At 38.0% G+C, this 26,244-nt stretch overlaps 1 protein-coding gene across 6 annotated transcripts; it reads left to right on the forward strand.

Moving 5' to 3' along the window:
* Positions 1 to 744: 744 nt before the first annotated feature.
* SSX2IP (SSX family member 2 interacting protein) lies at positions 745 to 26,021 on the forward strand. Of its 6 annotated transcripts, none has more exons than XM_054834400.1 (17): positions 745 to 857; positions 1,205 to 1,341; positions 7,259 to 7,299; positions 8,337 to 8,372; positions 8,948 to 9,081; positions 9,850 to 10,016; positions 10,266 to 10,466; positions 12,211 to 12,321; positions 13,565 to 13,700; positions 15,309 to 15,384; positions 15,462 to 15,633; positions 18,135 to 18,285; positions 19,794 to 19,930; positions 20,294 to 20,467; positions 22,726 to 22,837; positions 24,814 to 24,934; positions 25,141 to 26,021. In XM_054834400.1, the coding sequence occupies exons 5-17, from the start codon at positions 9,039 to 9,041 to the stop codon at positions 25,220 to 25,222; spliced, it is 1,683 nt and encodes a 560-aa protein (XP_054690375.1). In that variant the 5' UTR covers positions 745 to 857; positions 1,205 to 1,341; positions 7,259 to 7,299; positions 8,337 to 8,372; positions 8,948 to 9,038; the 3' UTR covers positions 25,223 to 26,021. The 6 variants fall into 6 exon arrangements, with proteins under 6 accessions (XP_054690375.1, XP_054690380.1, XP_054690378.1 ...); XM_054834405.1 differs by having other exon boundaries at positions 22,726 to 22,777; XM_054834403.1 differs by having other exon boundaries at positions 1,205 to 1,325.
* The last annotated feature ends 223 nt before the right edge of the window (positions 26,022 to 26,244 follow it).

Here is a 26,244-nt window from a genome sequence, read left to right on the forward strand (position 1 = left end):
TACGTGAGGTCTCCCACAGGGAGGCATTTTTGTGATGCCTGGGCAAAACTTGCTCTTGGTGAGCGCCAGGAATTCCTGGTGTAAGCTAACTGCTCAAATCAGCAATACCTTTGCTTCAGACAGCACCGAACAACTCCTGAGATCAACTACGGAGCTGTCTCCTTTAAAGTACATCTTGCAGAAATGTGATTTTAGACTAGCTGAATAACAACATGACACAGAGAAGGATTTCTTAGCTTTTGCGTACAGCCGCTGAAATCGCCTGCAGGGAGGAAAAAAGCAGCAACGTACAGCCAACTGTAAAAGCTAGTATTTAATGACGGATCTTTTTTCAAAACTTGTGACCACTCTGTCCTCTGTGAACGGCGATCACATTCTGGGCCGAGCATTAGGAAATGCAACAGCTCCATTCACTCGCAGTGCTCCGGTGCAGCAGAGGCCCCAGGCCCCAAAACTAACAGTCCTCGGTCTTCTCCTTCCCTCACGGGCGCCGCAGCAGCACAGTCTGCGCCGATGCCTACCTCTCCCCTCCTTCAGGATCGGACAACAGGTACCAAACGCCCAGCTGAACGGCCCAGGCCGTGCTCTACCTCACCGGCGGGCCGCGGCCGGCACCTGCTCCGCCACCGGCCGCGGCCCGCCGGAGCGGTGCAGGCCCTTGTTGAAAGTCTCCTAGCAACTGCTCGGCCAATGGGAGCGGCGCTGCGGCGGGGGTGTGCGGGCGGGAGGGGGGGTTAACCCCGCGGGGCCCGGCGAGGGGCCCAGCGAGTGGTGGAGTCGGCAGCTGCGGAGCGGAGCTGGTTCGGGAGTCGTCTTCCTCTTCTTTCTCCCCCGCTGTAGCAGGTGGTGCTACGCGGGTGGGTGTCTGGGGCTCCTCCTTCTCCTCACCGGGGGTTGCGTCCCGTCTGTGAGGCGCGGCGGGTAACGGGCGCTCTGCGGCCGTTGGCGAGGGAGGGGGCGGGCAGCGCGGCCGGGGCCGGTGAGGGAGCTGGAGCAGCGCTGAGGTACCGGGGCTGCGCTGGGCTCTGCCCGCTCGCCGGGCGTGCGGGAGCTCGGCTTGGGTGGCCGAGGGAAACGGCGTTTCCGCGGTCTGGGCTCGCCCTGGGGCGCTCCGTCGGCCGGGCCGGGGAAGGGCTGCGTGCGGGGGGGAGCCTGTGTGGCCGCGGCAGCGTTGTGGATGTTGACATGTGCTCCTTCTTGTCAGGCTCCGGGTGATCTGCGGGGACGAGGGAGAGCTAAGTTAGCGGCTTGGCTTTGCTGGCGGTCCCCCCCGCCGCCCTGCGGGAAGGCCCAGCGTTTTGTTGGTGTCTGTGAAGCTACAAGCGGTGGGTGCTCGGAGAGGTGAGAGCCGTAAAGCTTTCTACTGAGTCAGTGAATTTGTGGCTGCTCGGGTTTAGCTGGTGGTTTCACGTGATGGAAAAGTAGAGGTTCCATAAAGGATTTTGGCTTTTTTATTTTTAAAATTTAATTTAAATTTTTTCTTTATTTGCTGCAAAACCCATTTCAATTTGAAGATCAAATCATAATGCTAGATCAGTTTGTAGTATTACTGCATCCCTTATGTATGTAGAACACTCTGCTGCTTTCTGTGCTGTCAGTGAAATAGTTACACGGGGCTCCATATGCTACAAAGGTATGATAGGAATTTCAGGGCAATGACTTACAATAGGAAGCATGCGAAGTAAAATGTGAATGTGTTAGGTAAATTTTAGTAGTGAACTTAGAAAGCAGACCTAGAGAAATTATTTGATGGAGATTTCAGATTTAAAGTATTCAGGGGGGAAAGATGTCCTTTCTGTTTAGTGTGTATAAGCTGTGGTACTGATGTCACTTAGCATTTGGAATAGAGAGAGAGCACAGGACAGGGTAATACAAGGCTCATTGGGGTCAATATCTTGTCTCTGGAAGTGGCTAGCAGCAGATGCTAAGGAAATGATCATAAGCGTAGGTTGGTTGTACAGCAACGCTTTTATCCATGTATCTTCCCAGTATACTGCAATCTGGAGCCAAAGAATTTCTGAGCAGAGGTTGTATCTCTCTCTTTAAATTTAATAGCTGCTGATGGGGATGTTTTTCAATGAATTAGAGCCAGTTTATATATTTAGCATTCACAGCACCTCATAGTGATGCGAGTCTGCAATTTAACTGTGTTGTATGTGGAGGGGAAAAAAAAAAAGCTCTCACTTTCCAGCTTTTGCACTGAATGTTTCATTTGATTCTGCATAACTCGTGTTAAAAGAAGCAATGAATAATTATTTTCTGTATGTTTGTCCTATTTCTCTAGCTGTTTCCTCTTCTAGCTGAAAAGTCATAGCTTATTATTGTATGAAAGTGTTGGTTGACCTTCTTGCACCATTTTCAGGTCTGTTCTGTTTTTTACACAGGGAAGGTTGTACCCGCATGTGATATTTAAGCTGAGGAAGCTTAGCGTTCAGACAGAGACACTGTGATGATCTCTCTTCTGTCCTCTGCTCCAATGTTCTGTTAACTGCCTGTGAGCTGTTATTTCCAGAGGGCTAATCATAGTGACCTGGGATCTCTTCCTGTCTGATAATACCTAACTAGAGGCTGTTGGTTTAAGTATGTAGCAGAGTTGTCTCTTTCATTGTGTTGGTTTGTGTCTATGAAGGTGAAATTTCAGCTACTGATTTTTATCAGACGTTTGCTTAGTATGAGGACAACCTTCTGCAGTTCTTGTCATTCAACTTGGGTGTTTATTTTTCTGAGTAACTCTGTACATTACGTGACCTTTGTCGCTTACCTGTTCATCACCTTTTTAAATTTACTGAACATCAGAGAAGCCTGCACAGACCCCTTTGGGACTCTAATTTTTGTCTCTTTGGGACTTTCATACGATACACTTTCATACTCTGTCCTCACCCTTCTTTAACTTATTTCTACACTTTGCCCTTCCCCATCTATAAACGGTCATTAATAAATCCCCTGACATCTTAGTTTAAGAGCTTTTGGTAGGAAACATTGTGAAAAGCTTTTTGGAAATCCAATTATGCTCTCTTGCCCAGGTGTGTTGGCTCACTCCTTCCTCCAGAGCACTGTGGCAAACTTGTTAGTGTTCCTTCCCTCCACAGAAGTTATGCTGAGGTTTCACCAGTCCTATTTGTTTGCAATTACCAAGTCTGTTCTGTGACACTTTTGGTTTGCTCAATAGAAAACTAGAATTTACAGGAGAACATTCCTTGAATTCCCTGGCAGTCTTCAGAGAAATTAGTTACAGTTACTATCTTCCATTCCATGTCTGATTAAACTTACCGGTTATATGCTACTGAAACTTGTGAGTTTCATCACGTCTGAGATCTGGAATACTAGTTGTGGCTCTGCCCAGTAACTGCTACCAACTTTAGGAACCAGTAAGGTTGTGATTTTTTTTTTTTTTCCTATCCCCCCCCCCCCCCCCCCCCTTTCTTTTTAAAAGTCATCTGCTTGCAGAGACAGCCAACCTATAAATTTTGGCTAAAGCTGATCTCAGGAAAAGGAGGAGGAACTGCAGAAGACAGTTCCTGAGGTTTTCCTCTTGGGTATCTGTGATGTGTTCTGCTCCAGCTACATGTAGTAAGTGGTTTGTGAATGCAAACAGAGAAATAAAAATTTGAATCTTAACAAAAATAGTGCTATTTCTTAGTAATAGAAAAATACTAATGTGAAGATCCATAGTGTTAGTTCGAAATGGAGTGGGAATTTGGGAGCCAGGTGAAACATTTCCATGTGTTTCAATTTTTTCAGTGATTGCATTAACATAATTTCAGTCATCTGTGTTTATAAAAGGTAGAGTTGAACCTTGAGGTAGTAGATCAGATTATATTCCTTTTAACCTGAGTGTTTGAGGCAAAGACCATGACAGAATAGTCATTAAACATTGAATTTTAACAGATGTGAGGGTATATTCTTGTGTGTTTCTACATGTTGAGAAGATAAACACTTATTTGATTGTCTTAAAACTCTTGAATTTTTTTTTTATAAACGTGGGAGGAAAGATCTGGGGTCTGCTTTGATTGCAAGACCATCACTAAAATTACAATATTAAATAAAGGTCACTAAAACTGTAATAGAGTTTTAGAGGAAGGAATTCTTTCAACTATACAGTTACACTGGATATAATAAGCATATTTTAGTGCTAATTGTAAACTGTGTTATTAAAAGAGTTGTAAAGAGAGAATAAGTGTCAAAACTCTAGGGAGGAAATGCTTGGACTTTCCTGGTGATTACATGAATTGAAACAAGTATATGTCTTACGACATTATCAGGGATATACTTTTAAACCCACAATGTCATGACTGGAGGCTACCCTACATTTACAGGCTGGTGTGTCTTTGTGTCTATCCGGATAAAAGCCATCTGTGTGGCATCTGTGGATTACTAGACAAATGTAAAAGCTTTAACCAGATTCACAGCTCCTTTGGGTTATAATTTTAGTAGAAGGAATCATATTGCCCTTTAAGTAAATGCTAACTACATCCCCCTCCCTAATTGTACAAGTTGAAAGATATACATGCCACAACTTGTAGTAGCATTTGAAATATACAGAGAAGGAATGCTTGTTTGACAATTTCTGGTTGATCCTGACTCTTTAAACTTTTCTCCCAAGATATTGCGATATTGGGGGCAGAGAGAAATCACTTCTCCAAAAACTGCCTTTCCCTATCCTCTCTGCCTTGGGGGAAGAATATTTTCTGGGTTACCAGATACTGCATTTCCCATTTGTGTCACACCCTGTGTAGGTTAGAGATGACCAGATGGTGTAATTCGATCACAGCACAGTGCTGTGATAAGCAATTCTCTTCTGATTGTAAAACTCATTCAGACAAACCCAGTTACAACTACTCCTTTTCAAGTTTAAGCAGGATATTAAGAAATTCTAAGTATGCTGCATTGTGTAAAGTTTATAATCCTACTTCTTACTGCTGGTGGGTTTTTTGAGTTGTGATATGGTCTGAACTCAGGCGTACTTAATCAGTTTTCTATCATGAATCTTGGCATGTTCATTGTCAATCCCTCCCCTGTCCCCCAAAACACAGACCAGTACTATTAAGAACAGTTCCTTTCAGCTCTCTGGGTTTGAACTGTACTATTTTTGATGTTTAATCTGAACTTGTTCTTGAAAAGAAAGATGTATTTGTTAGTAACTCATGTGGGAGTTTGTGGAAGCATTCCTTTAGATTTCCGTTAAAAAAAAAAATAATATAAAATTCCCCAGGTGCTTTTCTAAGAATCAAGTTCTGGCATGTTATTACCATGACAGCTTTTTTTAAGTTCCTTGAGTTTTTTTGTATTTCACTTGTTCTGACAAGCACTTGAAGTTTGATTACTGGTTCCTTGATATTAATCAAGCTTTCTGTATGTTTTTAATGTAAGTATTTTGGGGAGGGGTGTGTGTTTGGGGTTTTTTGCTTGGTTTTTAGATTTCTATTTACAGTGAGATGGCTCTGCTGTTATGTTCACGCATTTGAAATTGGATCCCAGAGGCTCATTTTTTGACAAACCACTTAAGTCTTGTCCACTCCAGGAATTTCTTGCTTGGGACAGGAAGTGACACAGCCAATTGGCAGAGTTACAGGGTTTTGGGCAAGTCATCAAACCTGTTGGTGAAGTAACTGCAATTAATCCCTCTGTACAGAGAATGGGCACACAAGGAAAATCATTAAGTAGTTACAGCAGTTTTGGCTGTTCAGTGGTTCTTTTTTCTCCTACCCACAGTCAGCCAGATTTTTGGCATTAGTATGAGATGCTGGGGAGAATGCAAAATTTGTGGGGTTTTGTTGTTGTGGGTGTTTTTTGTTGTCTTGGTTTATACTGTGTGTTTTCCCAACCAGTATTTGGGGGGGGGAACAAAACAAAAAACCTTCCTATTACTTTTGTTTAGTTAAAGCCTTTCTGTGTTAACTAGGATAGCCTAGGGAGATCCCAAAAGTACTTTTCAATCTTGTGTGTTATTTTATTATTCTTCCATAATTACACAAAATACTGCTTCAGAGTTACACGTTTTCCTCCTCTTCATGAATATGTTCCCTGGTATGTCATAGTGAGAGCACTGTAGTGTACTAAAGGTGAAGAGTCAATTTTGAATACTGTGTATCTAAATTAATTTTGCATCCATACTTTCTTCACCAGGAATGTTCATCTTTAGCTCTTGCATACTTCAGTGAGGCTATTTTGAGCTGTGTTGCTCCAGAGGAACTGCCTAGACTGGGAAGGAAATGTATCCGATGGATCTTAATCACTAGATAGCTTTAGAAGTCATGGTTAAGGTCCTGAACTGGCAGGAGAAGCCACGTGGAAGTGATGAGATGATCTTAGCATGGGACTAAAGGCTTGTAGCATTCCCTTTTGCAGCTGACATGGGATTGATCTTTACATATGGTATTTAGAATTAAACACAGATGTGCAGAATAAGACATTCAAGTACAAAATGCTGACCACTCTCTAAAACGATTACTGCTTCAAAGCTACTGCACTTGTTTGATGCATAACAATTTAAGATACTTTGGGGTAGTGGTTTAACAGTTGAAGAAATTTTTTTGGGTTTGGCACTTTCCACGTCTTGAAATTGCTGAGGATGGCTTTTAATCTGATGTATTAAGCAGTGTGCAGTGTACTGCAGGTAGTCTCTTCAAGACAAAAGGCTCTAGAGCCTTCAAGGTTGATTAATGTGAGAAAAATAGTTGCATAATCTGGATTTATTGTACTGCCTCTATGTTCTTGCTTTCTCTGTCTTCACCAGACATCCTTATAAGCCTGACTTTTATGTGTTTAATTTTCCTTGTGTTCTCTTGTTGGTGTACCTAGAAACAGTGTGTCACTAGAGAGTAGTCTTGAAAAGCCTCTGCACTGAATTAATCTGTATGCAGCTTGCAGGGCTCAAACATAGAGAATCATTGCATTCCCACACCTGGATTAGTCCTGTTTCTGCTTCCAGTCAAGCATTGTTTGGGGTGATAAGATGCTGTGTCAAATAGTACTGTCAGTGTAGAGGGATCTGTGGGTTGGTAATGCTGTACTTTGAGGGAATTTGAGTGATAAGATCTCATAATGGGTATGCAGCCTCTTAAAGAATAAAAGCCAGTTTGAAAGTAATGGCATATCTGAAATCTAAGTAGTATTTTTGTGGACTTTCCAACAGTCCTTAATGGAATTTGAGTTTCTTAACAACCTTTTGAAATACGTTATTAGAATGCAGGATTGTGACCCAGTAATGAGAATATACTTGTAGTTTAATTTGCATCCTTTTCCCTTATATTTGCAGGTTACTCCATCTGATGGATCCAACAGAAACAAAACTAACATGTAAGAAGTGTGTCCTCTTAATCCTTAGTTTGACTTTGAATTCCGTTTTTGAAAGCACAGTTGTTTTGGATGGGTAGAACAAAAAAAAAGCAGAGATTGCCTTGCAGATTTCTGCTGTGAAGTTAATTATTGTCTTTAGAATCTGAATCCTCACTTAGTTCATTTCTGGACCTCTTGGTTTTACAGGAGGGAAAAATGTGCAAAAACAAATATGGGCAGAGAAAAAGCAGAAAAACCTATTTCTTAAGAACAGCTGCTAGATTGTCATATTGAATGTGTTTTCTTGCTGCCTTAGGTGTACTTTCTGATATGTAATTTAGTAGTTCCTGCAAACTTTCAGTTCATCTGAGGAATAATTGTTCACTGTTTTTGTCCAAGAAAACTTACGAACCTGGAGAAATATTCATCTAGCTGGATATTTTATTCCCTAGTGCTGATCATTCTGTAACATGGCTGTGCACCATGTATGATCTCTTAAAAACTTGGTGTTACTCTGGGCACTGTGTTCTGTGCTTTGAAATGTCGATACGGATTCCTACTGTCTCTGTGTCCTCAAGAGACCTTATGGATAATAGAGCGTACTTTCCACTCCTCCTTTTCCCCCAAAATGATAGCTTTTGTCCACAGTGATAAAAACACCAGGTTTTGGTGTCAGAAAGGTAGAAGTTGCTTATCTAGAGTGTGTTTATTGGAACATTAGCGGGGAGGAGGGGATTAGGGGGAAACATCTCTGTGCTCTAAAAGTCTACAGAGTTCATCTAAAATTAACTTGTGATTTTGTTCCAAAGTGTTAACTGAAAAAAGGGGGTGTTCTTTCCTGTCAGGTGGAAAGCTTGTCTCCCTGAACTATCATTGTTCACGTAACAGCTGATGGGTTCTGCTGTCTAAATCTTAAGCATCCAAGCTGGATTTTTAGTTTCCAGCAGTGTGGTAACCTTAATGCTGTTATGTGCCTTCCCACCGGGAGGTGGAGGCAGGGTGAGGGGATGATCGGTTTGCTCTTTCTTATGAGTTTCTGACTTTCCTTTGGTTTCCAGAGGGCCGGTGCTGTACTGAGTGGCTGTGCCAACAGGGTAAGGCTTCCTCTACTTGTTTACTACTTTGAAGAACACAACTTGCCAGGGAAAGGCAATATAACTGTATGTATAAGTTAAGTTACATTTAAATGGTTAAATATTTATTAAAAATTCCTTTCCCCCCTCTCTACCAATGTATCTTCTCTAGAGCCTTTATTATCCTGCTCTTTAAGTAATAATCCCACTCAGATTTATGTTAAAACTTCATATAAGTTTCTCTTAATAACATTACTTCCTGGTTATATGGCAGGAAAGTATTTAATATTTGGCTTGCTGTGTTTTCTCTGTACATCAACAGAAAAAACTGAGTTATCTAAAGTGTAAGTCTTTATTATTTTCATAGCACTTTAGCTTTAGTTTTACAAGACTATGTTTAAAGTTAACTAAATATAGATAGATGCATAATTTTTTTGTGGTCTAATAGTTGCTGTGCTTAATGTGTTCCAAATGGTGTGTAAAGAACCACAAAGAAATCATGTGGCTCCAGTCCAATAGTCATTCTCCTATGCCTGCTTTAATCTTCTAGCTGTATTAGCAGCTATTGTTAATCTAAAATGCTCTTGCTATTTTAGGAGATGCCTACGTAACACACGTTGCCAGCAATTGTACTAAATACTTCTCTGCTGAACTAGTTGCTCAGGTACCCTGCCTGTCTCTGTTGCTATGGGAGATTGGAAGACTATTACTGTGCCAGTGCTGTCATCAGGTAAACTGGTAATATTTTGAGTTTAGTGGATTTGTTAACTTTACCAGTAATCTTATAGCTGCTAAAGAGTTTTGTGCATGACATGTTTGACTGGTTAAGCAGGATGTTAAATAATATGTAGTACATACAGTGCTTTGTTTTGGATTGAGTCCTTACAGAAATGCTACTGTAAAACAGTGTCCTTTCACACATATATAAAGGTTCTAAGGCTTTTCAGTCACACCTTTTTTTTTAATCACACCTTTCAGGATATCTAGTACTTTCAGAAGTTTCTTTAGTTGTTCTATATACTTTTGCCTCATAAATTGATTACAAATTTATTAAAGGACTAAACATTTTCTTGCTTACTTTTACCTAGTAGAAGGGTAAATCACAGCATACACTTAACATGAATAAGGATATCATACGTTCTAAAGAATTCTCACTAAAAGCACAGCTTCTGCACCTGTGCAGAAAAATTTTTAAAAAACTGCATTGTAGCAAACCATTTAGGAAGAAAGTTTGGGCAGTTTTTTCTTGGCAGATGAGTAAAATTTGAAAGATATAATACCTTAAAATGTTATTGAGTCTTTAAATGTTCAGTGGAAGCATAGTAATTTTTTTAATTGTGAATTGTTTAATATATGTCATTCTAGATTAAATTCTAAGCTCTAGAGTTGTAAATTTCTGTGGCTAATAATTTGAGTAGTTAAAGATTTGATTTTTTTGTATGTGATGTATCCTAAACCATTAGCCTTGAATTGTTTCTTAATGTTTTTAACTTTTTAGATAGCAAAAATATCTTTCAATATACCTCAGACAAAAAGATATCTTCCCCAAGCATGAACTCACAAGTGCTACGCTTGCCACTGCCTTCATCCAAAAGCATGCACAGCTTTTTTAGTGCCTTCTGCACAGAAGAGAATATTGAACAGAGTATATCCTATCTCAACAGGGTAAGCCAGATATTCTTGTTTATTGGAGGTTGTGTGAAAGTGACATTAAATCAATTGTGGCAGTAAAGATTCACTTGATTAAGAAGGCTTCTTTCTCAATGCTTGGAAGCCAAAGTTGGTGGGGAATAGGATTTTTTCCCCCCTTTGTATCTGATTTCACCTGATATTGTTTCTCTGTTTTTTGGAGAATTGTGAGAGTTTGATCCAGTTATTTATTCCCCCCCTCCCCCCACCCTTGTCTTTTACCAGGAATTGACAACATTGGGTTTTCCTTCTATTTACGCGGAGTCCAAAGGAAAAGAATTAAATTTAATATCTATCATAAATTGCATGAATGAATTGCTTGTACTGCAGCACAAGAACCTTCGAGCTCAGGAAGAAGTAGAAATGCAGCATCTGAAACTGGGTAGTGATATGGATCACTTACAGAACTGCTATGCTAAATTAAAGGTAGAAAACAAGATAATACCACCAATATTATGCAGCACTTATGTTTAACAGATACTGTACATTCTTAACAGTGAGTGCTTTTTTGTTTTTCTCTCCAGTTCTAATCTGCAGTTGTATTTTCATGTGCATTTTGGTTTTTTGAAGTGTTTTTCCAGTTGAAAATTCTTTAAAGTTAATGAAATAGGAATTAATGAGAACTGAAAAAATATTTAGAATTGTGGTCTCTTTAATCAAGGAAGAGGGAAAACTGTTTGGATTGGAAGTGTTAATGCATGCTGTGGGTGAAAATGTTATGAACTTTGGTTCATATCATTCACTTAAAAGGATGTGCCTAGCTCTAAAAGCTAACTTCCCAATATATTAGTAACCAGTAAAAGTGTAGGTAGCATTTCTAGTGTGTGTCACAGGGTTATTATCAGTCTGTCTCCATATCTGTAGTCTTTTCCATGTATATTTTTGTTGTTGGATTCCTTGGATAGCCAACTACAAGGTCTCTTGTAAGAACTGCTCAGAATTTGTAGTCAAAACTGAAGTATCACAGGATAAACATGTGCACAAGGCCAGTCACTGCAGAGCAGCTGATTTATTGGAAGTTCATAGCCTATGCTACTTCATGGGTACTTGTATGTGCAGTCATATTAGAGATTTGTCTTTCCCTTGATTCTGTTGGGGGAGAAAAGAATAAATTCAATGCATGATTCGGGGCATTTTAGGCTTGCTTTTCACTAAGGCTGGCCAGCACTATCTCCTTGACAAATACTGCTGTAGATTCTCAAAATTGTAGTAGTCCTTCTGGTGAGACTGGTCATCCATGTAGAAGCATTTTCATGTGACATTAAAAATCATGTGTAACTGCACTCATTTTTATACAAACACTATGTAATGTTAGGTTCTAGAATACTCCAGTTACTTTACGTAGATGAATGGCTTTAAGGTGGAAGGGGTGGCGGAACTTGTCAATATTACTTCAAATTTAGCTGTCAGTTTAGGTTTCTCTAAATTCTTCCAGATACCACGCAATCCTCTTGGCTTCCACTATTGTTACCTCTATTCTGATGTGATTTGCCTAGAAATCCTTGTTGCTTAAATATCTCTACTCATTAGTAGCTCGCTATACATACAAAGAAAAAGAGTTTGTGTGTAGTATTTGGTTCTGCCATTTAAGTTGGCAATTTCAGGTTTGTTTGAGTCTCATATTTGTGGAAAACTATTTCTAAAACGCTAGTTTTTCATAATCTGTTCTGAGATCGTCTGTCTAGCCTTACTCTGTATATGTGAAGTGTCCCATTTGCTTTGCTATGGTCACAGTGTGCATATCTGTGTCAATTGTTCCCTTGATTAGTTAACAGAAACATACCAGTAAAACTGTAGTCCCAAATTCATACAGGTTGCTTAGTATCCACCTCACTCTCACAGTATCTATATGCTTACAGAATCCTGACTTAATGAAAAAGTAATAACCGTATAAGATAAGATCTGTTAAATACCAAGACAAATTTTTGTCCTTTGTGAGCAGGAGTGTTTGTTGTACCAGAAAATTGTAGTTCCTGCTCCAGAAAATAGAACTAACTTCTCACTGAGAATACAAGGTCATCCCCAAAGCATCAGAGATAAAATATATAGGCAAACTTACCTCAAGTGAGGTGGTTTGGTAGTTTGGTTTGCATGGTTTGTTGTTTGTTTGGGTTTTTTAATCCTTTGCTATTAATTCTTATTGATACTGAACTATCAACACTTTTTCTAGGAACAGTTGGAATTATCTAAAAGGGAAATAGTTGGACTTCAGGAAAGAGACAGACAACTGCAAAGCAAGAACAGAAATTTGCACCAGTTACTTAAAAATGAAAAGGATGAAGTGAGTTGTCTTGTACACTAACACAAGTCACTACATAGATATGCAATAATATGGTTTTTTGCAAGGAGTCTTGTAATCATTCACTTTGAATGCCTTTTTTTGTTGGTAAATGTTGTCTTTCACCAGTGAAAGTTGCATGTTTTGTATGGATAAATAGGTTCTGTAAGGGATAAGTCCAAGTTATAATAATAGTAGAGAGTACTGCAGAAATGCACATGCGTGGTTTTTCTGAGGCTTTCTGCACTTTTGAGCATAGCTTTATTTTAGAATGTTTAAAAATACCAAAAAGTAGGAGGGGGCAAGAGGATTCAGTCACTTCCTCAAACGCTTGTGTATAGGGGCTTTTCTTTTTTTGGTTATATTGTAGAGGAGAGCAAAAGACCAAAAAAAAGGGAGGTGAGGGAAACCCAGTCCAAAAGTACAGTCTTGTTAAACTCGGGAGTCTTGGAAGAGCCAAGATCAAAAATCACTTTGAAACTGAAGACACTGCTTAGTTTGGGATTTGTTGCTGTGTCCGTGTCTCCCCCCCCGCCCAGCCACTGTACTTTACATGGCTCCTAAGTTTCTGTGAGTGTTTTCTGTGTTCATAAATATATTAACACAGTTAGCAATCACAGCACTATATGTATATAGTGAACATCCTAAAGTTCCAGCTTACAAGCACACAGCATGTTCAATATTTTACGATTCAAACTGATGAGTCAAACCCCAAAAAACCCCAAACCTCAAGTATTGATAGTACAGGCTAAGAATGTGCTTTATGATATATTTTAACGTTCTTCTAGACCAAATGGAGTAGTCTGTCTTCCAGCATCCTGCTACCCAAATGAAGTAGTTTATTTTCAAGTGTAAGCCTAACAAGCATGTTTTCAAGTTAGAGTAAAACTAGATCCTGAACATTAATTACTGAAACCAAAAATAGTTCTTTCTCTGCTCTGTTCAATAAAGGTGTTAAAGCAGGCTATGTGAACGGCCAGACCATGAGTTCAGTTGTACTGCAGAGGAGCTATAGTATTCTAATATGTTACTTATGATGTTAGTTTCTGCAGAAAATAAACTAAATCCCCTAAGTCTGAGGTGAGAATGTGTGGGTTGGGACAGTTCCCTGATTCCTTTTGTCACTTCCTTTCACCAGAAATACAGTTTAATAGAAGCATCACTTTGCTTCATGTGTTTTCATTTTCTGAAGAAATTTGTGTTTATACATTAGTTGAAGAAACAGTTTTTGTGGGGTTGCTTTTAGGTACAGAAGTTACAGAACATAATTTCAAGTAGAGCTACACAGTACAATCACGATATGAAGAGGAAAGAGAGAGAATATAACAAGTTAAAGGAACGCTTACATCAATTAGTCATGAACAAAAAGGACAAAAAGATAGGTAAGTAGCTCTGAATTTTACTAGAGCAAAATAACCTAGTCTGTATGTTAAGAATGCTTAAATTTGGTTCTGGGTATCTTTAAAGTCAATATAGCTCTCCTGTTGTAGAGTTTTTTTTTTTTAATGTAGATGTAAGAATGTTACATAAAAGATGTAATATTTCATGTCAGCTGACTGTGTAAGGCTAATAAACTTTTATATTGTGTTCTGTAAGATTGTTTACCAAGCATAAACCAAATGGAGATCCCTACAAAATTAGGTTCTTCTACTAGGGAGAACTACTTGGAATCAATGCATAAGCTACAGCTGTTTCTCTTTCTTGCTACTGCTACAATCACAAGACTTTGGATAGTGTCATAAACGCTATTATGCCCACCAGTTGCCATCAGGAAGGAACACGGCATGAGCTTTTTTCCCCTTGAGATACTACAGTCTACTTGTGTTAATGAGAAGTGCTGAGAAACTTTAGAGAGGAAATAATGTAAGATAGACATAGCATCTAGCGCTGTGTGAAGTGAGGAGAAAAGTAATCTTCTTTATCATGTGAGTACTCATAAGTTGTGCTGCCCAAAAAAATGTGTTTGAGACATTCATCAGTGCTATTTAGCATGATTATAGTTTTTTGTGGTGTTGAAAAGAGTATCTGCATCTTTTGGTTCATATGTCTGGCCTTAGAGTATTTGTATCGCTTATGTCCAGTGGAAGGGAAGTCCTGTTCTTCCTCTGTTATCCCTCCTGCCACCCACAAAACACTCAACTGTTTGTCAACTGCAGTGTGTGTTGTATTTGAGTAAGGTGGTTTAGTTCACTAACCCAGAAGAAAACTATTCGTGTTGTTGCCAGGTTGTTTTTCTGCTGGTTTAATTTTCTGAGGGTTCTTGTGGGTAAGCCAAACCAGGTTAGAACACTGTAGCAGAAACACCTATTTTGGCTGCAGAAAGTCTTTAGATATCACTCAGTAATCTCTATGAAGCCTCACCCTGAGGTCAGCAAACCTTACTTGTGGCACATTCTTAAGTCCAGTTGGCTAGTACTAGTTCAAGTATCAGTGAGGCAAAAATAACAGGGCTTTAAATGTAGTTACTGTTTGCTTGATAGCTAACTAGAACTGAGCTTGGACCGCTAAGCTGTAGTGATGTATTAGTTTGGGGTTTTTGTCACTTGTGTGTGGTTTTGTTTTGATTTTTTTCTTCAAATGTGGACAGAAATGTTTCTTTGTTTTGAGGAACACCTTGTGAAACATCAGGAAGTTGCTTACTCTAAACTGGAGATAAAACTAGCATTATTGCCAGAAGAGAGGTTAGAGTTGATACAGCATTGATATAGAAGTTGAAATAGGGATGAAAGTGTCATTAAGAAATGCATTAAAAAAAAAAAAAAAGAGAATACATCCCTCTGAGGTTTCCAAACACAAAAATTATCTTCTTTTCTTGACTAGCTTATTCTTACTTTAAGCAGGGCTTAATGGTTTCATATGGGTCTGAAGATTGAGGGGGATATTTGGGTAATATGGTCTCTTTACAATAACTACATGTAAATGCAATGTCATCTGAATATTTATATATTTGCCTGTTGTTTCATGCTTTGAAATATTCTTTTAATTTGTAGCTATGGAAGTTCTAAATTATGTTGGTAGAGCTGATGGGAAGAGAGGTGCATGGAGGACTGATAAGACAGAAGCCAGGTAGTTGTCTTAGAACAACATTAATTGAAGCATATATTATGGCTATTTTGTTGTTACAGTAAGATTTCTTCTTCCAGAAATGAAGAAGAAATGTACAAAGTTCTGTTAAGTGATTATGAACAACGCCAAAAACAGCTTTTAGTGGAAAATGCTGAACTGAAAAAAGTTCTTCAGCAAATGAAGAAAGATATTATTTCACTTCTCCCACCACAGAAACAGAAACCTAAAGAAAGGTCTGAAGATGGACCAGTAAGTCTTCTTCAGTTAAAATTATCTGTGTGGTAGTTTTGGTATAGTGCTGGAGTAATTTGATCATTTAAAAAAAAAAAAAAGAAAAAAGTAAACTTGTGAGACTTGCAGTGGATTGCAAATCCTGTGCTGTACTTGAAATCCAGCCATGTTTTGAATGTTGTACTGCCTGTGAGCAATACCGAGTGTATTCTTCCCAGTCAGTCAATGGAAAGCTTGAAAGTATACTTTGAATTAATTTTAAATTCAGTAGCTACCTGTATGTAATGCTATATAATGATGCATTTTGGATTTTGTCTGCCTTCCATACTAAGATGTTGATGCTAGAAAGAAATCAGGCTTCCCATAAAATCTGTGGGGGTGGAGGGAATGTAATTAGGGTGTGCTCCTGTAGTACATGGATTAGAGTAGCTGTTAGTTCCTTTTACAGAGCTGCTGTTATGTTCAAGGAAAATGTTTGGTTTCCAAGTAAAATGGTTTGTGGGTTTTTGTTTGTTTGTTTCCAGATTTTAAGCAATTGTTTATTTACACAGGATATTTTATTTTTATGGAACAGTACACTGCTCATTCATTGTTTATTAGAGAGTTTGTTCATTCATTTTGCAGATTCCCCACTAGAAGTTGCAGTTCTGTTTTGATGTCAGAGTAAAGTGGGGAACAATCTAGAAGGTTAACTGAGCTTTCATTTAGCAATAGGAGAAAGTGTGTCCCTGGACATAAAAAGACTTGAAATACAGCAAATGTGCATAAAGGCTAGATTCTAGAAATCGTTCAAGACTGATAGTGTACTAGTAATAGGATATGAAGAGAATACGGGTACTCTACAGAACAAAGGATGAAGCATTTTTATTACAGTAAATAGTACGTGTTTGGTGTGTAAGAATCTGTAGATAAGCCTTCTAGAGTTTGCTGTTTCTGTGGAACCTAGTACTTGCCATTTCAGAAAGTCCACTGTCCTGCTAAAGTTGCTATACTGCTTCCTTTATTTCTGAGCTGCTTTGGGTGCATTTGTCTAGCCCCAAAATGTGCTTAGTAGAAAAGCACTGGACTCTCTGGCCACTTTGTAAGGTGTGAATAAACTCTTGTTAACGTCGCTGGATGACTTGCCCCTGTACCACACAGAATGACTCCCATGTGTAGTCAGTAGTGTGCAGTGTGTTAACCTTTACTTTAAAAGTTCATCATGTAAAAATTAGTAGATCTAATTATTACTACAGCTCAGCAACAAGAATTTGATCTTCAGTAATGGGTGTCGGATATAATTTGTAGTATAAAGCATAATCGGGTACCAGTTCTGTAAACAGGAATTCTCCTTTTAGGATTCCAGTGAGGCTGGGAAGGTTGGGCACAAACTTGAGTACACTGGTGAAAATCCAGCTGTGGGAATGGGGTCTTTGTGAACTTATGCACTGAAACAAACTTGAGGGAAAACTGGGACTTAGTGCTCTGAAACTGACTGTTCTTGGGTGATTAGACAAGTTAACTGTTGTAGCATTAATAGACTACTAAGAAAATATTAAAAGCCTGCACTGAAACTTCTGATTAGTCCTCTTTTAATGGTACTAATTAACCAAATTAAGCAGACAACTACTTACTAGACAATAGTAATTTCTAGTAGTAGAAAAATAATAGTAGTACTTACTAGATGCAAGTCTCAAGTGGAGTTATTTCAGCAGGGTTGTAGGGTGGTGTGGGGTTTTTGGTTTGCCCATCTAATCTAGTTCTCTAACTTCATACCACTCTAGAATTGGGGATAGTTTTTGTCATGATAGGGACGCTGCTTAGTTTTTTACATTTGTAGATAAAGGGATTGTATAGAATGATTTAGATGCTTGAGAAGTGGAGTATATTCATGCCAGATATTCAAAAAGCTATAGCTTTTCAATTTAAATCTGCTAAATTGTCGTGGGCTAGTCTCCTCTGACCATTTAGACTTTTATATCTTAGCTTTTCGAGACAGCATTCAGGTTTGATGTTTGAACCATAGTGTAAAATGGAAGTGGGAGAGGGAGGTGCTAGTTCCACTTTACCTTCAGTGTGTTGTGGGGGTGTTTTATCATGGAAGAAAATAAGGCAGGGACAAGTGACTTAATTCTCAACAGGAGAAAATATTTGTCTTAAATCCTAATCGTGCTGCATAGTGAATTTACAGGCAGCTACCACCTAAGTTTGACAGCAGAACTCAGCAGTCTGAACTTCTCTGGCTTGAAGACGTGTGAGAGTGAGCGAGTCTTTCACTCTTGCTGTGCTGGGGTTCTGGGGGCTGCCAGGTCACTTCTGTCCCTTCAGCATTAGGCCGTCAGGGAACTCAACACCTTGACAGACAAATTTCCCTGGATGGAAGAATCTTTCCTATATATAAAGGTTTTCCTTCTCTTCAGTAAATTAGTCATATATATATATATATATATATATATATATTATTTAAAGCAACAAAAACTGGTATTTGGAGTGGTGAGGTGGTGAGGTGGTTTGCAGCAGACTTGTTTATGCTTCTGCAGGTGCTGTCAGACCTGGAGGAAGATATTGGAGAGTTAAATAAAGAGAATATGTGGGAACTGTCTTGTGAAACTGTGCGAGAGCAGCTTACCAACAGCATTAGAAAACAATGGAGAATGTTGAAAAATCATGTTGAAAAGCTGGATAACCAAGGTGACGTTTAACTGCATTACATGTACATACAAAATGCTGCTGATAATTCCATTTGATATGCTCTGAAGATTTACTTTACTGATTGTCTAAACTAAAAGGAAGCTAAAATGGAAGGAATTTGACCTGAGAGAATTTCAGAAAGGGCTTGTGACTGGCATTTTTCTGTGTGACTTTTAATTGTAGGTAATCAGGGAAACAATTGCATACAAGGCCTCTTACCATGAGAAAGGACATGATTATAGTTTGACATGGTAAACACAACTTTCTGAAGAAATAATTATTTTACTTCTGAAAGTGTATGCCCTGTTGTAATGTTTGTTGCCTTTGCCCACCTTTTTACAATGTTCAAGTAATGCAGATGTAACAATTTGAAGTAATTAAATGCAAAATATGTAAATCCTTCTCCAGAGTCTAGGCTTGCCACATCCATATCTCTGAGGCTTCTTCTAGCATTCTAGAGCAAACTGGCTGTTAGTATAGTGCTGGACTCTTCTCATTTCCAGCTGTTAAACAGCATTAAAAGATGGCTAAAAATATATAAAATTCTTTCCTAGTATTATTTTCCCATGCAAGCAAATGCTGCTGCTACCGCAGGGATGTTTGCAGTCAAGAATAAGACTGAGAAGGTCATGCATGCAATTGCAAATAAAAGAGCAGATGGTCTATAAGAATATGCTTATACCACAGACAGGATTTTAAGAACGCTTGTTCTGACTAATACTTGATTTGGTGTAACTAACTGAAAAAATAGTTGTAAGCATCAGGAAAAATGTTTCAAGTATTTGCTGTTTTCCTGGAGTCATCTTTTTGGTTTTTTGGGTTTATAGAGATGACCATAGCCTAGTCCTTTAGGATTCAATTAGTGTTCAAACACTGGCATCAGGGGATCAAAACCTGGCTTGATACAATCACTGTGATAGCTATGCATGAAATTAAATAAAGCAATATGTAGTTATACAAAGTATGTTTTCTCTTTAATTCATTCCCTTACTGGGATGAAAATATGCACGCAATGTTCTGCTAGTTCCATTTCTCCTTCACAAGACTTGAAGGAAAAGGCTTTCTTTTTATATCTGTGATAAATATAGTTACTGTCATATTTTTATGAACACACAAGCCCTTCAAAAATGGGCTTGGAAGAATAGGCTAACAGCATGTCAGTGAAAAGAAGTCTTCACATGTCTCTTTTTCCTTTTAAATAACTGCTGAAACAAGTGGGGGTTTTTGTGTGACGCTTTCATTGCAGTGCAGACGCTTGGTTTACCTTGGGGAATGTGGCACAGCTATGTTTTCATTGCCTTTTTTCTGAACTAGATTTTGTGTGTAATTACACGTATAGCACCAATTCTGCATCTCTTGTCTCTAATAGAAGTGCTTTTGAATACACTGTGTGTCTGTCATTCAGAATGAAACAAATACAGTCTAAAACTTTTTGCTATTGCTATGAGTCCCTGATGTGAGGGATTTTTTTTGTTTTGTTTGTAAGTAGGTTTTTTTTCCCCCCTTAGTGTCACGTGTACATTCAGGAGCTTTGAATGACAAAGATGTCATTTCAAGAGAAGACCATGAGCTGGAAACTGAAAAGCTAGAATTAGAGATTCAGCAATGTAAAGAAATGATCAAAACTCAGCAACAGCTCTTACAGGTAGTAGGCTTTAATTTTTTTTGTGTTTTTCCAACTCAATCTAAGCTTTTTTGGTTTTTAATGTGCCACTTTTCTCACCTCTGAACCTTTCTCTGTTCTTTGATAATGCTTTTTAAATGACGCATCTTAATGGTTGTTCCAAGTATAGGTGTAGTAGTGGGTTGGTTAGTAATTTAATGAGTTTGTAATCCTGGTAGGAATAATTTGGGGGGATAAACAAAGGTGAGGAAGGCTGAGGTCAGCTGCCCAAATAGGGACTTCTTGCTTGCCATCTGAAACTCTGTCTCCACCAGTCACCAACTTGGCACTTACTACATTTGTTTCCAAATTAATATTTGTGTCTTTTGTTCCTTATATCTGCAGCAGCAGCTAATGTCTCCATGTGATGATGACACCACTCTGTTACTACAGGACTGCTATTTATTGGAAGAAAGAGAGCGTCTTCAGGAAGAATGGAGACTATTTCGAGAACAAAAAAAGAATTTTGAGAAGGAGCGAAGAAGTTTTACGGAAGCTGCTATTAGATTAGGACTTGAGGTATTAGAAAAGTGGAAAGGTATTAGAAAAGGGGACTCCTATGGAAGAAGAGTTACTGTTATAACAGTAGAACTACTTAACACACTAAAGTGCAGCCATCCAACAATACCTGGATATTTGCTAACATATCTATAAAGAAAGATCGTTCCCATACTGTATACAACACATCTCTGGTCAATTTGATCATTCTGTGGGCATTTAAAAGAAAAACAGGGGGTTTGTGTGTATTGGAAAATACAGTTGCTGCAACTGGCATGACCTGGTTTTGGTTTCAGCTTTTAAAATATCTAAGTACTTCCAAAAATCTGTCCACTTATTCATTAAATGTTTATTAGGTGCTGCTTAAGTTTGGTTTCCTAAGAAAGCAAGGCTTATGCAAATTTCAGTCAGATTTGGCCGCAGGGTTGACTTCTTTAAGGTACTCGATTCCTGTGAAATAAAGTGAAAAAACTTCACTTTTTTTGTGAAAATCAGTGACTATTGCAGAAACCCAAAGTAATTACTGCTTTCCCCTTAGTAGGGTCATTATCTGTTCTATTCTTGTAGTTAAGCTGGCCAGTAAGCACACATACTGGAAGGCAGCCAGGGTAGATGTGTCTCTAAAGGAGCTCTAGCATGTGTGTCCTTTGGTCTAGCCAACAGTTAGGGCCAAAAACATGAAGGGGCTTGCAAATTTAGCAGGGAAGGGAGGTCATGATGACAGGAAAAAAAGCCATTGAAGGAAAAAGAATTGGTCTTAGACTTACTGCTTACAGAACTGCTTCCTTTGACATGGAGAGCAGAAAGTTGGAGTGGGATGTGATTAAAATTTATAAAACAGTGGATTCAGTTGGTCAGATGAAAGCAGCACTGTTCACCAAATCTCTCAAGATTAGGACTAGAAGGAACTTGTAGAAACTGATCAAAATTAAATCTAAACCATATTTATTTAAAAAGTACATGTTTATATATTGGGTAGTTGACTTCTGGATTTTGCAGCCGCAGGAGATTGTGAAGGCAATCAGTACCAGCAGGCTCAAAAAGCAGTTGCCTAAGCTTGTGAACAACACATCTGCAGATGGATACTAAAAGGAGAGGACAAGGGGCTGCCCTCCAACATCTCTAATCAAATGACTTTTGGGGCTGGGAACCTCTGTGAGAATGCACTGCAGAAAGTGGCCAGGTTCAGGTGATCTCATAAATAGCATCTCTTGTGGCCATTGTTGGAGACAGAATATTGAGCTAGATGGACAACATGTCTGACTCAAGACAGCTTTTTTTTTTCTTCTTATGCTGTAAAATTTATTGTAAAGAACATAAAATACTCTAGATCTTTCCTTGAGATACTGGCACAACAGTAGTTCACACTCTGACCAATACTGACTCAGACCACTACATATAGATAGTATTCTTCAACTTTTTATTTTCATTTTAATGAGTTAATGAATTTCATGTTAGACCTTGAATTCAGCATTAAAAGTCGAATTCAGCATTAAAAGTCTTGAGTGATAATAAATAATTGTTTGTCCAGAGATGTCTAGGACTACATTGTAGCACTAGCGTAACTACCCATGTTTCTAATTGTTAAAAAGCTTAAGTATGAAAAGAAGCAATACTGTAAGCTTTGTAGGTGTTTGAAAAGATTTGTATTGCTCTATTTTCTACTGACATGGTAGAAATAACTCTATATAATGGGGACATCTGTTTCACTGATAGCTTTTGGAGACAGAATAGCTTGTTGCTTGATTCCAGAGCCACTGAATCTTCTGGAGATTCTTTTAGCCACATCCTCTTCTGTGTTCAGAGTGATCGGAAAATGAAATGACCCCTTTCTGCCCCAGCTTCAGATGGAAGTAATCAGTGCTATTTTCAATGTCATTTTAATCTGTTTGGGAAAAGGCTCAGGGTTGAGGTTTAAGCAATAATCCTTATTGGCAGCTGCCCAAAAATGAGGGCTACCTCCAAGAGGTAGTGCTACACTGAGGGGGAAGGAGAGTATAGGAGGCAGTGCCACTGGAGTGGAGAACAGTAAAATGAAAGGATTAGTCAGACCTCTGTGAAACCATGGGGTTTGGCTTGTAAATAAATACCTCCTCAGCTAATCCTTGTTGGATTCAAAGGTTTGTTCGCATGACTCTAATTCTCTGTTAAACTGCTGGCTCTCCTTAATTACATGGACATGTTGGAACTTTTGCTTCCTTAGGTGGAATAGTATCAATTTAATGTGGACTAAGCTTGTTTCTGTGGTCATGAGTGTAAACTGGCATTTCTTTTCCTAGAGAAAGGCATTTGAAGAAGATAGAGGCACGTGGCTGAAGCAACAGTTCTTAAGTATGTCTACTGATTACAAGCACTCTGAAAATGTGACAACTCCAAGTGCCTTCTTAGGAAGCAAGTATTTGGTTCAAATTGTTACTGTGATGTGTTTCTTTTTTCCCCTTTGAACTAGAAGATACAAATGTGAACAAAACTATTAAACCCCCTAAACTTCTCAAGACAAATTTTACCATGCCTCTACCTGTCAGGGTAACTGATGGTTCAAAATTCCCTTTTTAAAAGGGAATCGTGATAACTCCCTCCCTGACAATTACTTATGTAATGAATTTATATTTGAGAAGTAATCTGGTGAATGTCAAGTACCTGACAGCACAGATGTTAAGAACGGGGAACTCCTAGAATTATTAAATTAAATATGAACATCTTAATTGCCAAGCCAGTTGAAGAAATTGTGACCTATAGAAATTTGTATAGATTAGAAACAAGTTTTGGAAACAAGAGCGTCATAATGTGGAGATGGCAGCATTAATTATTTGAGATGAGGTAATATTAAATGTGTATGCATTCAGTAAAAAATCCTTTGGAAAAAGAAATAGTGAAAAGAGCGTAACAAAAATAAATTTGAGCCATAAACAATTGAATTTTAAGATTCAGATCTTCATAAAGGAATAATTTCTTCAGAAAACATAATGAAAATATGGCTATATGAGTATTCTATGGCATACAGTTTGTAATACTGTTTTTATTGAAAGTATTTTTTACTTTTCCTTAGCAATTTTTTTTTCAAGTTGGTAAGTTTATTTCCCATCCCTTCGTGCCTGAATATGCATGTGCAGTGTTTTGGTCTTCACTGCTGAGCCTTCAATACCTCCTAAGATGCAGGGGATGATGTGAGAGGAGGGGGAAACAAAAAACCCAAAACAAACAACACTACTCTCTCTTAAATAGATTCGTCTTGTGGCAGCCAACATGTAAAGATAAATGTGTGAAACACCTGGCAAGTAAAGATAGTTTGAATTTATGTTCTTTTTAGATAAAGTAGCCCTGCCTTGTGTTCTGGGTTCTGCTTGTTTCTCCTCTGTGCAATTCCCGTAGTGCTTCTGTAAGTGTGAAATGAAATGATCTTCCACTGTAGGAGAACTTTTATTTTTAGGAACAGAATTGAGATTAGTTGTTGCTCATGAAGAATGTCTTGCTTTAATGATCTGTGAGCAATTTGATCTGTTTAATGTTCATTGTACGCTAAAACTTTTGACTTGTATTTGCATTTTTCCAAATTCTAGTGTTTCTGGATGTATTTAATACCCTATTTTCTCTTCTAAACAGCATTCTTCTATCTTAAGTATCCCAATCTTAAGCTACTGGATAATAGTAATAAAAACATACTCCAATTTGGATATTACTCCACAGATTATCATTAGAACTTTTTTAATGTTAAATTTTCCTTTTTCAAAACATTTGTCCAAAACCTGTTAATTCTGTAGTGCTCTGAGGAATACTGTAGAATACAGAATCATTCTATCATTTTTCTACTTCTTATGAAAGCTTTCAAATCAAAATGCGAGGAAGAGTTAGCAGGGATTGATCTGACTGTCAAGTTTGGCCATGTCTTTCCATTGACTTTTCCATTGATGATTAAGTTCATATAAATGCTAAGGCATCTAACTTACTGATTTTAATTTTTTTTCTATACTCTGGCAAGTTTGCAAGTTCTCATGTTGGTGTTATTTACTGTACATGCATGCTGGAGAAGTTTTTACTTAAGGAGTAAAAAAAAGCTTAAAGCAAGAAACTAGATTTGAGTGACTTTAAACTTGACTTCAATATGATCACTTGCAGTGGTAGTTGTGTATGTAAATGCTTCATTTTCAAATTCAGAATCCTAATTTTAACATAACTTCATTCAGTAGCATTAAGTGTACTTATTTTTTTTATCACAGATCTATAACAATAAATTTTATTATTATTGATGTACCATTTATTATTATAGATGTTCGGGATTTTTTTTGAAGCAGAAGACGTAAAGAAACAAGTCCTTCGAATGTGTTTGGTTGCACTGTGGTTTAACTGTTTGTATGTACATCTCTTAGGTTCTGAGCAAGACAATCGGTTAGTGAAATCTACATCTCAGCAAAGAAAACCTCACTGTGCATTGAGTGGTTCTGTTTCAGCAGAACCTTGCCAGACATCTCAGTATACTACACCTAACAGGTATCTGAAATGATGTTGTAGATGGTTACTTTTGTAGTGCTAAACTCTATCTAGACCAAAGAGACTAGGTTGTCATAACTTGCAGAAAGCCTAATCTAAGGCTTATGATTGATATATAGCAAAATATACTAAACATCATAGCATAAAACCAGTATTGTGATTCTGGAGCATAACTTACTTGCATTGTAACATTCTCTTTTTCCTAGTTCCAGTGCTGCATCAAAAAAGCCTGCTGGAGATAGCAAGCCAAATCAGTGGGTTAAAAGTGACAAAGAAGAAACCGAGTAATGCACAAAGTCATGGGAAGACTCCGGGGTTGGCACTCTGCTATGTAGAAACTCGTATATAGAACAACTGCCTTAGACTTCCTAGGGTTGCCTGCTGGGTGTTTTGTGAGAGATTTGTTCATAAACTTGTCATTCTCAAGTGAAACAGAATGCTGTGAGTTTGGTCGTTCTTCTAGAGGGTTATGTGGTGATCTGAATTGTGGTGTGTGTATGTGTCTATGTGCGTGCACATGGCTTTTATTTTTTAGACCATTTTTTGCCTCTTTCTTGCAACTCTTAAAAGAAGATAATTTAAAAATATGTAAAAGCTTTGATATTTTTCTAGTAACAGAAGCTCTGATTCTGTGAATGAAGCAATGGTCTGAAACTGACTGTGACAAAATATTAGTTCCTAATGTTACCTTTCATCACAGACAGAGATAGCACTTTTAGAAATTGTTTAATTATTGGAAACATTCATTTATGTCTCAAGTATAATGGCATTAAAACTTCTTTTGCCTCAACTTGAATGTACAGTATACTGTAGATTTTTAACAAAACAGGTTCTATATTTATTGTGTGATTTGAAAATACCTCTTTGATATTTCAGATGACTTAAAGTGCAAAATCTTTATATATTTGTAAATAAGACAAAGTGATTATGCTAAGAAACCATTAAATGAAACACTTCCATACATAATATTATTTTACATGGCATTTTAAATTGTTTTATAGTGATAATCAGTTTACAGATGTATTAGGGCTTTCAGTGGTTCAAGTGGGAACCAAATTATTTCAAATATGGACAATAAATGTGTAAGTCTATTCTAAGAAAACCTGTTTCTGTGTCTTATGTATACCAAAGTTTACTTTTAAGATACTGTGGCTGTAGTGCCAAGGTTCAGTATGTCAGCAAATCTGATGCTGATTTTGGTGTGTGTGTGTTTGGTTTTGGGTTTTTTGTTTGTTTGTTTTTTGTTTTGTTTTGGTTTTTTTTTTAGTTTTTAATTGACTCCAGAATCTTTTTTGGTGTAGCCTTTGGGA

Source organism: Grus americana, chromosome 8 (assembly GCF_028858705.1).
Source record: "Grus americana isolate bGruAme1 chromosome 8, bGruAme1.mat, whole genome shotgun sequence".
Lineage (NCBI taxonomy): Eukaryota > Metazoa > Chordata > Aves > Gruiformes > Gruidae > Grus > Grus americana.